Source organism: Anolis sagrei, chromosome 6, assembly GCF_037176765.1.
Source record: "Anolis sagrei isolate rAnoSag1 chromosome 6, rAnoSag1.mat, whole genome shotgun sequence".
Taxonomy (NCBI): Eukaryota; Metazoa; Chordata; class Lepidosauria; order Squamata; family Dactyloidae; genus Anolis; species Anolis sagrei.
The window spans coordinates 131,255,189-131,269,751 of NC_090026.1; the positions used below are offsets into that span (position 1 = coordinate 131,255,189).

Below are 14,563 nucleotides of genomic sequence, written 5' to 3' on the forward strand. Positions count from 1 at the left end.
CGGACCCGCTTCCGGAAATAGCCGAGTCCAGCCGGATCCGCCACGCCCACCCTCTCACCGGAAGTGCCGCCGGGGCAGCTGGGAAATGGAGTTCCAGCGTTGGGAAAGGTTTGGGCCTACTTCCGCTGTGGGCCAGGAAGGGAGTAGTGGTGTGGGATGGAGATCTCTTCCTATATGTGTGTGTGTGTGTGTGTGTGTAAAAAGTAATACCTTAATTGTACTGTTGTTATAAGTAATATATATAGAATAATTATAATATAGTTTCCTTACATATCTTAATATATTAATTATTAATTATAGCATTGTAATAATTGTAATTTAAGCAGGTGGCGGAAACAGAAGAACGGCCTGCCTCAGGGAAGCGTGCTTGCTCCATCCATGTTCAACATCTACACAACTGACCAGCCACTGCCAGAAGGGACAGAGAGCTTCATCTATGCTGATGATTGTGCCATCACCGCTCAAGAAAATCAGCTACCGAACAGGAGCTTTTTTGTTGAGGTCCAGGGCCAGAGAAGCAGATGGCGGAAACAGAAGAACGGCCTGCCTCAGGGGAGCATGCTTGCTCCATCCATGTTCAACATCTACACAACTGACCACTGTCACTGTCAGAAGGGACAGAGAGCTTCATCTATGCTGATGATCGTGCCATCACCGCTCAAGCAGGGAGCTTTGAGATGGTAGAACAGAAGCTCTCCGAAGCTCTAGGTGCCCTTACTGCCTATTACAGGGAAAACCAGCTGATCCCTAATCCATCTAAAACACAGACATGCGCCTTTCACCTTAAGAACAGACAAGCATCCCGAGCTCTGAGGATTATTACCTGGGAAGGAATCCCACTGGAGCATTGCAGCGCACCCAAATACCTGGGAGTCACTCTGGACCGTGCTCCGACCTACAAGAAGCACTGCCTGAACATCAAGCAAAATGTGGGTGCTGGAAACAATATCATATGAAAGCTGACTGGCACAACCTGGGGATCACAACCAGATACAGTGAAGACATCTGCCCTTGCGCTATGCTACTCTGCTGCTGAGTACGCATGCCCAGTGTGGAACACATCTCACCACACCAAAACAGTGGATGTGGCTATTAATGAGACATGCTGCATTATCATGGGGTGCCTGCGCCCTACACCACTGGAGAAATTACACTGTTTAGCCGGTTTTGCACCACCTGACATCCGCCGGGAAGTAGCAGCCAATAGTGAAAGGACCAAGGCAGAGACATCTCCAACTCATCCCCTGTTTGGGTATCAGCCAGCACGTCAACGACTCAAATCAAGAAATAGTTTTCTTAGATCTACAGAGACACTCGCTGGAACACCCCAGCAAGCGAGAGTCCAAAAGTGGCAGGCCCAAACCCAGCACCTCAATCCGTGGGTGATACCAGATGAGAGACTCCCTCCTGGGCACACAGAAGACTGGGTGACTTGGAAGGTGCTGAATAGACTGCTCTGGCACCACGAGATGCAGAGCCAACCTCAAGAAATGGGGCCACAAAGTGGAGTCCATGACATGGGAGTGTGGAGAAGAGCCAACCACTGACCACCTGCTGCAATGCAGCCTGAGCCCTGCCACAAGGGAGGACCTTCTTGCGACAACACCACAGGCACTCCAAGTGGCCAGATACTGGTCAAAGGACATTTAACCAGTTACCAAGTTTGCAAAATCTGTGTGTTTTTTTTTCTTTTTAAGCTGTGTGTTTGTTTTGTTCTGTTAGAATTGTAACACAATGGTATGGTTGCTGATGACACGATAAATAAATAACTCTAGTTCTGGACTTCAACACCCAGAATCCCTGATCATTGACCAAGGCAGCAGAGGCTTCTGGGAGTTGAAAACACATAGAAGTCCATAGTTTGGGAATCACAGTTGACTTTCTCATGGACTGTTTCCAAGGCAAGTGTCACCCACTCATCCTATATCTGTGTGCACATCATAACTGTAATATCCTACATTTCTTCCTGTTGAAATCTGTATTGTGATTTTGGAGCCTGTTCTTTGATCTGTTCCGGTGATTTTGGACCTTGACCCTATGTATCTTCTTCTCTTCTCTTCTTCCTGATTGGGGGTCCTCCCCAAATAGAAGCCTGCTCCCCTCCTGAGCATCATTCAACGAGTTTGTCGTCATGCGTGAGGATTTTCGTGCTTTTCTCCTCCGTTGCTGAGTCAGAGCATGCGTTTGTCATGGTGGTGGGAGGGGAAGGCTTGCCACGCATGCTTGTTATTGTTGTTATTATTATTATTCCTCCCATGTGAGGCCCACGCAGCCGGTGGTGATGTGGCACAGACGGCTCTCAAGCCGGCAGATGGGCAAAGGATCCCTTCCTGAAATAAATGAATGAACCATGGCAACCAGAGATGCAAGCAAAAGGGAGCCTTAAAGCAGTGGTTCTCAATCTTCCTAACGCTGCGACCCCTTAATCCAGTTCCTCCTGTTGTGGTGACCCCCAACCATCAAATTATTTTCATTGCTACTTCGTTAACTGTAATTTTGGCACAAATTTGGCACAAATACCCATACGCCCACTGGTGGAGTTTGGGGAAAATAGACCTGGACATTTGAGATTTGCAGTTGCTGGGATTTATAGTTCACCTATAATCAAAGATTATTCTGAACTACACCAACGATGGAATTGAACCAAACTTGGAACACAGAAATCCCATGATGAACAGAAAATACTGGAAGGGTTTGGTGGGCACTAACCTTGAGTTTGGGAGTTGTAGTTTGGTGGGCATTGACCTTGAGTTCTGGTTTGTAGTTCACCTACATCCAGAGAGTACTGTGGACTCAAACAAGGATGGATCTGGACCAAACTTGGCACGAATACTCAATATGTCCAAATGGGTACACTGGTGCAGTTTGGGGAAAATAGACCTTGGCGTTTTGGAGTTGTAGTTGCTGGGATTTATTGTTCACCTACAATCAAAGATCATTCTGAACTCCACCAATTATCAATTTGAACCAAACTTGGCACACAGAACTCCCATGACCAACAGAAAATACTAGAAGGGTTTGGTGGGCATTAACCTTTAGTTTTGGAGTTGTAGTTCACCTACATCCAGAGAGCACTGTGGACTCAAACAATGATGGATCTGGACCAAATTTGGCACAGATATTCAATGTGCCCAAGTGGGTACACTGGTGGAATTTGGGGGGCTTTGACATTTGGGAGTTGTAGTTGCTGGGATTTATAGTTCACCTACAATCAAAAAGTATTGTGAACTCCACCAACAATGGAATTGAACCAAATTTCCCACACAGAACCTCCATGACCAACAGAAAATGCTGCATTTTCTGATGGTCTTTGGCAACCCCTCTGTCATCCCCCACGCAACCCCCCCCCCCCCGGGGTCCCGACCTCCAGGTTGAGAAACACTACCTTAAAGCATCCTTTTAGGTGTATTAACTCTGCCTTTGCAAAAGATAGCTAGCATTATTATTATTATTATTATTATTATTAATATATATTACCTGCCTCTCCCTTTGGCTCGAGGTGGTATACATGGGCTGAGCATGGGCAAGGGGTGCATCTATACTGTTGAATTAATACAGTTTGGTACCACTTTAAACTACCTTATCTGAATGCTGTTTAATCCTGGGACTTTTTCCAAGGTCTTTAGCCTTTTCTGCCAAAAATGGGAAACTACATATCCCAGGAACCCATGAGAGTTAAAGTGGTACCAACTGCATTCATAGATGTTCCCCACCTATATATCTCTCCATCCTGCCATTAAGGCTGCATTAAATGGCCATGGTCAGCAGGTGGCAGTAAAGAGCAATTGAAAAATTGGCATCTCTATATAGGCCATTGCAATAGGGAGAGTTGCAATTTTTTGGACTACAATCCCCAGAATCCCCCTTATTATGGCCATTATTTGTAGCTAACGGCTTTCCATTTGGCTTTGACCCTTGGAAGGAGAGTTCCTACATGGCCAGACCAGCTCTAGCTTCCTATCCAGACGAGAATTGATGCAGTTTGACCCCACTTTAAGTTGCAGTAGCTCAGTGCTATGTATGTACCGTATGCTTAGCCGGTATTGCACCACCTGACATCCGCCGGGAAGTAGCAGCCAATAGTGAAAGGACCAAGGCAGAGACATCTCCAGCTCATCCCCTGTTTGGGTATCAGCCAGCTCGCCAACGACTTAAATCTAGACATAGTTTTCTAAGATCTACAGAGATACTCGCTGGAACACCAGCAAGCGAGAGACCAAAAGTGGCAGGCTCAAACCCAGCACCTCAACCAATGGCTGATACCAAATGAGAGACTCCCTCCTGGGCATACAGAAGACTGGGCGACTTGGAAGGCATTGAACAGACTGCGCTCTGGCACCACAAGATGCAGAGCCAACCTTCAGAAATGGGGCTACAAAGTAGAATCCTCGACATGCGAGTGCGGAGAAGAGCAAACCACTGACCACCTGCTGCAATGCACCCTGAGCCCTGCCACATGCACAATGGAGGACCTTGTTGCAGCAACACCAGAAGCACTCCAAGTGGACAGATACTGGTCAAAGGACATTTAACCAGCTACCAAACTCACAAGTTGTGTATTTTTCTGTTTGCTTTGTTCTGTTAGAAATGTAGTATAATGGACTGGTTGCTCTGACACGACAAATAAATAAATAAAGTGCTATGCAATCCTGGGAGTTGTGGTTTTGCAATGCTATGTAATCCTAGGAGTTGTGGTTTTGCAAGGGATCTGTAGTTTGATGATGCACCAGCCCAAGAGAGCTGGTGCATGATCAAACTACAGATCCCGGGATTCTTTTGCATGGAGCCATAGCAACAAAAGTGGTCTCAAAGTGCTTTAACTCTGGAGTATATGTCATCAAGGGCATCCCAGGCCTCTGCCTTCAGGCTGGTGTTACCAGCAGCAGGGAGTTCCACAGTTCCTAGATGCAAAGATTGGGCCAAACTGATGAAATGTGCCCCAACAGCAATCTCAACCAGGGACTCTGCACAGCCATAGGCTCTTTCCTTTCACTCCCTTCCAAGCCCCAACTTTGTAACAAATCTCCAAATAAAGATTAATGAAATTGTAACTTTTCACTCTCTTAGAATCATAGAATCAAAGAGTTGGAAGAGACCTCCTGGGCCATCCAGTCCAACCCCATTCTGCCAAGAAGCATGAATATTGCATTCAAATCACCCCTGACAGATACTTTGTGTCTCTCCTTGCCTGAAACTATTTCAATGCATGAAACTAACCTTTTCCTGGCATTCCGGGCATTCTGGGGAGGCCGAATCTGCGCTCCCCAAACGGCGGATACGGAAACCCCCAGGGGCCCCATATCCGCGAGATGGCAAGATCGCCTCCATTTGGGTGGCATATTTTTCCTGGCTTAATCCTAACACTATCTGCTATCTCGCTTTTTGGTGGGGTCTCAGGGTCCCTCCTCCTGGGGACGACCCTCCTAAAGTTCCTATCGACTTCATATAGATGCCCCACTCTTTCCCCGTGAGGTGTTTGTTTCTCATCCGAGACACACACAACTGGCCTCCTTGCTGTTATGCAACAAGCTCTGAGCCTCAGATGTATTTTAAAAGAAATATCTCTATTTTTAAAACGTGCGCTTGGATTGTTGTTTATTGTTTGTTTGTTTGTTTCTGCAGCCTTCCCTTTCTTCTCTTGGATGACAAAACCAAAATAGCAAATGGAAAACAGGGCGGACCTATTTTTAATGAGGATGGAACCCAAAGAAATGTTAACTTGGCTTCAAAGGTAGTATTCAAACAAATCAGTTGAAATCACCAAAAAAGCGTTAAAGTACAATTAAAAAGAAGCACCGTTTTAATAAAAATGTTAGTGCAAAAGTTATATATTGCCGAAGGCTTTCATGGCTGGAATCACTGGGTTGTTGTAGTTTTTTTCGGGCTATGTGGCCATGTTCTAGAGGCATTCTCTCCTGACGTTTCGCCTGCATCTATGGCAAGCATCCTCAGAGGTAGTGAGGTCTGTTGGAAGTAGGAAAAAGAGTTTATATATATGTGGAATGACCAGGGTGGGACAAAGGACTCTTGTCAGAAAGGAGGAAACAATGAAAATGAACAAAATCTGGCTATCAGTATTAAAAATCTCAGCACAACAACAGAGAGGAAGGAAACAAGGACATCTAATCACCCCTCAACAAAAGATTGCTCCAGGCACTGTCAGGCCATCAAATGCTAATCAAGGTGATCAGTTGAAACATTCAGACTTAGCTCCAGCAGACAAGAGTCCTTTGTCCCACCCTGGTCATTCCACAGATATATAAACCCTTTTTCCTAGTTCCAACAGACCTCACTACCTCTGAGGATGCTTGCCATAGATGCAGGTGAAACGTCAGGAGAGAATGCCTCTAGACCATGGCCATATAGCCCGAAAAAAACTACAACAAGCTTGTTTCTGCTTCCTTGGAGACTAGGACGCAATGGAACAATGGCTTCAAACTACAAGAGAGGAGATTCCATCTGAACATTAGGAAGAACCTCCTGACTGTGAGAGCCGTTCAGCAGTGGAACTCTCTGCCCCGGAGTGGGGTGGAGGCTCCTTCTTTGGAAGCTTTTAAGCAGAGGCTGGATGGCCATTTGTCAGGGGTGATTTGAATGCAATATTCCTGCTTCTTGGCAGGGGGTTGGACTGGATGGCCCATGAGGTCTCTTCCAACTCTTTGATTCTATGATTCTATGATTCTATGAATCCAAAAGTTATATAATAGTTCCACAATTCTGCTGAAACTGTATCCCTTCATTTTCTGATTGCACTGATTAGATCCAAGATGGAGTTCAAATAAATAGCAAAAAAAAGGGGGGGGGGGAGAGCTAAAACCCTTGCAATGAAATCCAAACCCTATTTTTCACCCTGGGAACGAATGATTTGCATATGCAGGTTGAGAATTGCAAAACCCAAAAGGGCCGAGAGAGTGAGACCTTTGCTTTGGGACGGTTCAATATTGCACACAAACTTGATTTCATGCACAAACTTACTCAAGAGATTTTTTACCTCCAGGCCTTCAATAGACTTCAATGGGCTTCTTGTCTCGACTTGGCTCCCGTCCTTAAGATATCCCATGATGTATCTATAGGCAAGCATCCCTAAAAAGGATCCAGGATATTTTTGTGTCCCTCCCAAGGGATATGATGATTATTAATGATTACTAATGATCTGCTTTCCTCTTTTGAGACCCAAATAATTATCATTATCGTCTCTTTTGCCCTTGGCAGAGAAAGCTAGAGACCTTGTCAAACTACAGCTTCTGGGACTCCATAGTATTGAACCATGGCAATCAAAGCAGAGTATCATAATACTGCATTCATTTGGCATTCATTGTGCAAATGCTCCCATTGAGCAGTTGAAAGTTTGTTCATTCTGCAGCGTATAGGTTCAAGAAAAAGCTCAAGAACTTGCAAAACAACAATTTCCAGGATTCCATGGCAGTTCTGGTGGGGTTTAAACTGCATTAATTTTGCAGTGTAGATGCACCCTTTTTTAGTGTTGATGTTCCCACTTTTGAGCCTTGGCTGTTCGAGTGCGTTAAACTGCATTCAATTGGCAGTGAATGAATTTTGCGGTATAGGTGCACCCATTTTGCAATGTAGATGCATTTTGTAGTATGGATGCTACTATTTTGCAAGATAGATGCATTTTGCAGTGTAGACACACTTATTTCACAGTTTAGACCCAGCCATTTTGCAGTGTGCATGTTCCCATTTTGCAGTGTACATGCATTTTGTAGTATGGATGCTACAATTTTGTGGGATAGATGCATTTTGCAGTGTAAACGCACTAATTTCGCAGTGTAGACGCCCCCTTTTGCAATGTGGATGTCTTTTTGCAGGACAGATGCATTTTGCAGTATAGACACACTAATTTCGTAGTGTAGGCACACCTATTTCGCAGTGTGGATGTACCCATTTCACAGTGTGGATGCATTTTGCAGTATGGATGCACCCATTTTGCATTGTGGATTCACCCATTTTGCAGTGTGGATGCCTTTTTGTAGTATGGATGCTACCATTTTGCAGGACAGATGCATTTTGCAATACAGACACACTAATTTAGCAGTGTAGGCACACCTATTTCACAGTGTTGGTGCTCCCATTTTGCAGTGTGGATGCACTAATTTCGCAGGGTTGATGCATTTTGCATTGTGGATTCACCCATTTTGCAGTGTGGATGCCTTTTTGTAGTATAGATGCTACCATGTTGCAGGATAGATGCATTTTGCAGTGTAGACGCACTAATTTTTTAGTGTAGATGCACCAATTCCGCAGTGTGGATGCACCCGTTTACTGTGTGTATGCATTTTGCAGTATGGATGCAACCATTTTGCAGGATAGGTGCATTTCGCAATGTAGACACATTAATTTTGTAGTGTAGATGCACCAATTTCACAGTGTAGATGCACCCATTTTGCAGTATAGATGCATTTTGCAGTATGGATGCAACAATTTGCAGGATAGATGCATTTCACAATGTAGATGCATCAATTTCACAGTGTGGATGCACCCATTTGCAATCTGGTTGCATTTTGCAGTATGGATGCTACCATTCTGCAGTATAGATGCATTTTGCAGTATGGGTGCAACCATTTGCAGGATAGGTGCATTTCACAGTGTAGATGCATCAATTTCGCAGTGTAGATGTACCCGTTTGCAATGTGGTTGCATTTTGCAGTATGGATGCTACCATTCTGCAGGACAGATGCATTTTGCAGTTTAGACACACTAATTTTGTAGTGTAGATGCACCAATTTCGTAGTGTGGATGCACCCATTTTGCGGAATAGATGCATTTTGCAATATGGATGCAATCATTTGCAGGATAGGTGCATTTCACAGTGTAGATGCATCGGTTTCACAGTGTGGATGCACCCGTTTGCAGTGTGGATGCTTTTTGCAGTATGGATGCAACCATTTTGCAGGATAAGTACCTTTCGCAGTGTAGACGCACCAATTTCACAGTGTGGATGCACCCGTTTGCAGTGTGGATACAACCATTTTCCAGGATAAGTGCATTTTGCAGTGTAGACGCACCAATTTCGCAATGTGGGTGCACCTGTCTGCGGTGTGGATGCATTTTGCAGTATGGATGCAACTATTTTGCAGGATAGGTGCATTTTGCAGTGTAGACGTACCAATTTCACATTGCGGATGCACCCATTTTGCGGCACAGGCACAAGCACACCCACTCTTGAGCCATGGCAGTTTAAGTGGGGCTAAACCGCATTCATTTTGCAGTGTGGAGGCACCCACTCTTGTGCTATGACCAGTTCAAGTGAGGCTAAATCTGTATCCCTTCTGCAGTGTGGGCTCTCCGAAGGAGGAAGGCAACGCCGGCTGCGGTTTGGGGCTGTGCTGGTAGATGGCAGTGGAGAGCGAAGGCAGGGATGCTCCTTGCCTTGGCCATCCTCCTCCCTCCCTTCTCCTGCCTTGAGCATCCCTGCCTGCCCTGGACCACCCCCAGCCCCTCCCTGGCTCCTCCTCCTCCCTCCCTCCTTCCTCCCCATCAGATGCTCCCTAGACAGGCGGCTATTCCTCAGGCGCAGCAGGAGACTCATTTAAAGGGGGGCTCCTCTCTTTCATACAATGCACCCCTCCATTGGATTTTGCCGGCAGAGACATTGGCTTCTGCATCTGCATCTTGGTACCCAGGCCGGGCGCACCTGGTGATTATTTCTCTCTCTTTTTTTTTTGGAGGGGGGATTACATCTCCCTCCCGGGACCTGGAGAGAGGGGCTTCCTTACCATAACAACACAGGGCAGCTGCTTTAGACCCCCCTCCCCATTTATTTATTTATTGCTACGCCTTTTGGGGACTCCCTGGAGCATCCCGAATAAGGCCGGATCAGCGCCCTACCTGGACGACTTAAGGAGGCTCAGAAAGGAGGGGGCACCCCCAATTATCTCAGGGGACCATTGAAGAAAAGGGTTCAGGATGCAGCGGAGGCTCCTTTAATGGCCCCAGGGGTTCAGGTAAGGGGGTCCCCAAAGGGTGACGATCCCCATCATGATCCTTTTGGGGGACCCTTTTGGGGTTTGGGCACCTCTTGACATGAAACCCTAAAGCAAGAAGGAAGTCGAATCAGAAGAAGGACCTAAAGGTCGGGAGGGGGGGGGTCTTGATTCCAAGGGACCCCCCAATTGCATCTACTTGCCATTGCTCCCCCTTTCCCCAATTTGGCTGCTTTCTGTCCCCTGTTTATTTAGTTTAGAGAATAGGAACCCCCAACCGGGTTCGCCTTCTGCTTTTGGGGAAAGGGGTTTCCTCCTCTTCCAATGGGCCTTGATTTGCCCCCTTGACCCTTAAAGGCTCCCCACCTGCATTGGGTGACTGAAAGGGGGGGGGATTAGGGTCCCTTTGGCCAATCGGGTGGGCCTTGAGGTGCCCCCTTGACCCTTAAAGGCTCTCCACCTGCGTTGGGTGACCGAAGGGGGGGGGATTAGGGTCCCTTTGGCCAATTGGACGGGCCTTGAGTTGCGCCCTTGTCCCTTAAAGGCTCCCCACCTGTGTTGGGTGACCAAAAAGGGGGGATTACGGTCCCTTTGGCCAATTGGACAGGCCTTGAGTTGCCCACTTAACCTTCAAAGGGGTTGGGAGAATTGGGGATCCTGTATAGATAGATAGATAGATGCCACCAAGGGTTCTTCATAGGGTCACCTTAGCTATTGAAGGCAAAAAGGAGGGGATTGGGGACCCTTTGGCCAATCGGACTCTTGCCAAAAATTCCTTCTAGGGTCGCTGAAGCCGGTGGGGGCAAAAGGGAGGGGATTCAGGACCCTTTAGCCACCCTTTAGCTCCTTTTAAGGTCATCTAAAGGGGCCAAAGAGCAGGATTGTCCATCTGGACGCCACCAATAGCATTTGGTGCACCTCTGGTTCTCGCCCCTTGCTTAAGAAACCTTCTGTGATCTATTGAGTTGCCATAAGAGGCCACTTTGAGCCGCAATTGGCGCAACGTTGAACTTAGCCGTGCCAAAGCGAGTTGTCCTTTGCCACCTCTCAGTAGGTGGCTCCCACTGGCCAAGATGGTGGCACCATGAGAGAGGTTGTCTCTGTTGAATCTGGTACAGTGTTCCCTCACTTATCGCGGGTGTTACGTTCCAGGACCACCCGTGAAAAGTGAAAATCCGCGATGTAGGGAGGCAAAACCCGCAAAACAGCAAGTCCGCGAAAAGCGAACCACGAAGTAGCGAGGGCACACTGTATTGAGTTGCCAGCCCAGCCTTGATTGGACCCTTGTATAGTTTGCCCCTTCCCTTTGTGATCAATGGGGTCACCATAGACCCAAAGGCATCCCACCAGAGACCGGTCAGTGGCCCGTTGCCGCCGCTGCCATGGGTACGGTGCTGTCCCTTTCCCCGTCCGCCCGGAAGGCCAGCCTTTACGACAACGACAACGACACCGGCGACTCCTGCAGCTCCTTGGCGCACTACCCGTCCTTGACCGGGGCGAAGGGCGGTTCCCAGAAGCCGGAGAAGACCCTCAAGCGCCACTCCATCTTCATCCCGGCCTTGACCTGGAAGCGGTTGGTGGCCTCCACGAAGAAGCGAGGCTCCCGCTCGAGCAAGGCGTCTGCGCACAACAACAACCACCATCATGCGCCTCCTCTTCTTCACCATGGTGCCAAGGAGGTGGCCCACCTCAACCACGAAAACGTCAAGAAGTCCCTTTCCTGTGCCAACCTCGCCAGTTTCGACGGCGATTCCGGCCAGGCTCCGTCGGCGCCGCTGAGCACCAAGCGCATCCCGGTTTCTTCCACGCTGAAGCCCGGCACCGGGGGAACATCTTCTTCCCCGCGGAGGGTGATTGTCCAAGCGTCCACCAGCGAGCTGCTGAAGTGCCTGGGGGAGTTCCTGTGCCGGCGCTGCTTCCGGCTGAAGCACCTCTCGCCCACGGAGCCCATCCTGTGGCTGCGCAGCGTGGACCGCTCCCTTCTGCTGCAGGGCTGGCAAGATCAGGCATTCGTGACACCGGCCAACGTGGTCTTCGTGTACCTGCTCTGCCGGGAGACCCTAGACGGGGACGAGGTGGGGGCCGAGCACGAGCTGCAAGCCGCCCTGCTCACCTGCCTCTACCTCTCCTACTCCTACATGGGCAACGAGATCTCCTACCCGCTCAAGCCTTTCCTGGTTGAGACCTCCAAGGAGGCCTTCTGGAACCGCTGCCTGCGCATCATCCACGCCATGAGCGCCAAGATGCTACGCATCAACGCTGACCCGCACTACTTCACACAAGTCTTCGCCGACCTCAAGAACGAAGGCAGCGCCAGCACCGGAGGAAAAGGCCGGGAAGAATTCACCCGCCTCCTGGACCGGTGACCGCTTGACCACTGGACATTTCCTGCCCACCTCTCGGACTTGATTTCCCTTCCTAAGCATTGCACTGGAAACTCAACACTCCTGCCCACTTCTTGGACCATCAGTTGAACGTTCCTGCCCTTGAACCCATGGCTGGACTTTCCTGCTCAGTTCCTAAACAAGTAACTGGACATGACATTCTTGTTTGGACCTATCGTTGGATGTTCCTGGCCAGTTCTTGCACTGGAATCTGGACTTTCCTGTCCAGATCTTGGACCTATCATTGGATTTTTGAACCAATGGCTGGACTTTCCTGCTTAGTTCCTAAACAGATCACTGAACATGACATTCTTGCTTGGACTTATCGTTGGATGTTCCTGGACAGTTCTTGCACTGGAATCTGGACTTTCCTGTCCAGATCTTGGACCTACCATTGGATTTTCTTGCCCAGATCTTGGACCAGGATCTGGACATTCCTGCTAACTTCTTGCAGCTGGATTTCCTCTCTCATTGGATGTTCCTGCCCAGTTCTTGCACTGGAATCTGGGCTTTACCGTCCAGATCTTGGACCTATCATTGGATTTTCTTGCCCAGATCTTGGACCAGGATCTGGACCTTCCTGCTAAGTTCTTGCAGCTGGATTTCCCTTCTCATTGGATGTTCCTGCCCAGTTCTTGAACTGGAATCTGGACTTTCCTGTCCAGATCTTGGACCTATCATTGGATTTTTGAACCCATGGCTGGACTTTCCTGCTCAGTTCCTAAACAGGTCGTTGGACATGACATTCTCACTTGGACCTCTCGTTGGATGTTCCTGGCCAGTTCTCGCACTGCAATCTGGACTTTCCTGTCCAGATCTTGGACCTATCATTGGTTTTTCTTGCTCAGACCTTGGACCAGAATCTGGACCTTCCTGCTAAGTTCTTACAGCTGGATTTCCCCTCTCGTTGGATGTTCCTGGCCAGTTATTGCACTGGAATCTGGACTTTGCTATCCAGATCTTGGACCTATCGTTGGGTTTTCTTGCCCAGATCTTGGACCAGGATCTGGACCTTCTTGCTCAGTTTTTGCAGCTGGATTTCCCCTCTCGTTGGATGTTCCTGCCCAGTTCTTGCACTGCAATCTAGACTTTGCTATCCAGATCTTGGACCGATCATTGGGTTCTCTTGCCCAGACCATGGACCAGGATCTGGACCTTCTTGCTCAGTTCTTGCAGCTGGATTTCCCCTCTTGTTGGATGTTCCTGCCCAGTTCTTGCACTGGAATCTGGACTTTCCTGTCCAGATCTTGGACCTATCGTTGGGTTTTCTTGTCCAGATCTTGGACCAGGACCTGGACCTTCTTGCTCAGTTCTTGCAGCTGGATTTTCCCTCCTAAACATTGCGCTGGCAATTCAACACTCCTGCCCAGATCTTGCACCATCAGTTGAATTTTCCATTTTTTTTTTTTGGATCAACGGCTGGACTTTCCTAAACAGGTCGCTGGACATTCCTACTGGACTATCGTTGGACTTTCCTACCCAGTTCTTGGACCTGTAAACTTGAATTTCCTCGGACTAGTAGCTGGATTTTCCTGCCCAGATCTTGGACTGTTGGTTGGGTTTCTCTGCATCCGCTGAGATCTTTTTGGTGCAACCTTTGCATTGCATCTCCATCAGTCATTGGCCAACTTTGGCCTTCCCTTCAGGTTTTTTGGACTCCAACTCCCACCATTCCTAACAGCCTCAGGCCCTTTCCTTTCCCCCCTCAGCCGCTTAAGCGGCTGAGGGGGAAAAGGAAGGGCCTGAGGCTGTTAGGAATGGTGGGAGTTGGAGTCCAAAACACCCGGAGGGCCGAAGTTGGCCCATGCTTGATCTACATACTACTTTGGCACAACTTCCAGAAGTTCCTTTCCTTTTCTCCCTTCCTTATACCTTGTTAAATTTTAGATTTTCGGCCTTCCGACAAGTTTGCTCTGGATTCCAGATGGATGCAGCAAGTCACACAAAGGAGGCATTTTATTCGAGCGATTATCTAATATATAAAATAGCAAAAAATGTTTTTTTGGGTTTCCCTCTTTGCTAATTTATTTATTCGTTTTGCAAAGTATTCTAGTACGTTTGCTGTGGAGGGCTGATGATGGTAATTTTTGACAAGCTTTGGGAGAAAATTGCAAGATATCATTATTATTATTATTATTAGTAGTAGTAGTAGTAGTATTCAGTTGAACATAATATGTAATTATATTATTATTATTATTATTATTATTATTATTGACAAGGTTTGGGAGAGAATGGCAA

The 14,563-nt window shown here is 47.7% G+C and overlaps 1 protein-coding gene across 1 annotated transcript; it reads left to right on the top strand.

Annotated features, from left to right (window-relative positions):
* Positions 1 to 9,399: 9,399 nt before the first annotated feature.
* Positions 9,400 to 14,427, top strand: LOC132779066 (cyclin-dependent kinase 5 activator 1-like). Its single transcript, XM_060782743.2, has one exon. It carries the CDS (start codon positions 11,324 to 11,326, stop codon positions 12,305 to 12,307), a length of 984 nt encoding a protein of 327 aa, XP_060638726.2. The 5' UTR covers positions 9,400 to 11,323; the 3' UTR covers positions 12,308 to 14,427.
* The last annotated feature ends 136 nt before the right edge of the window (positions 14,428 to 14,563 follow it).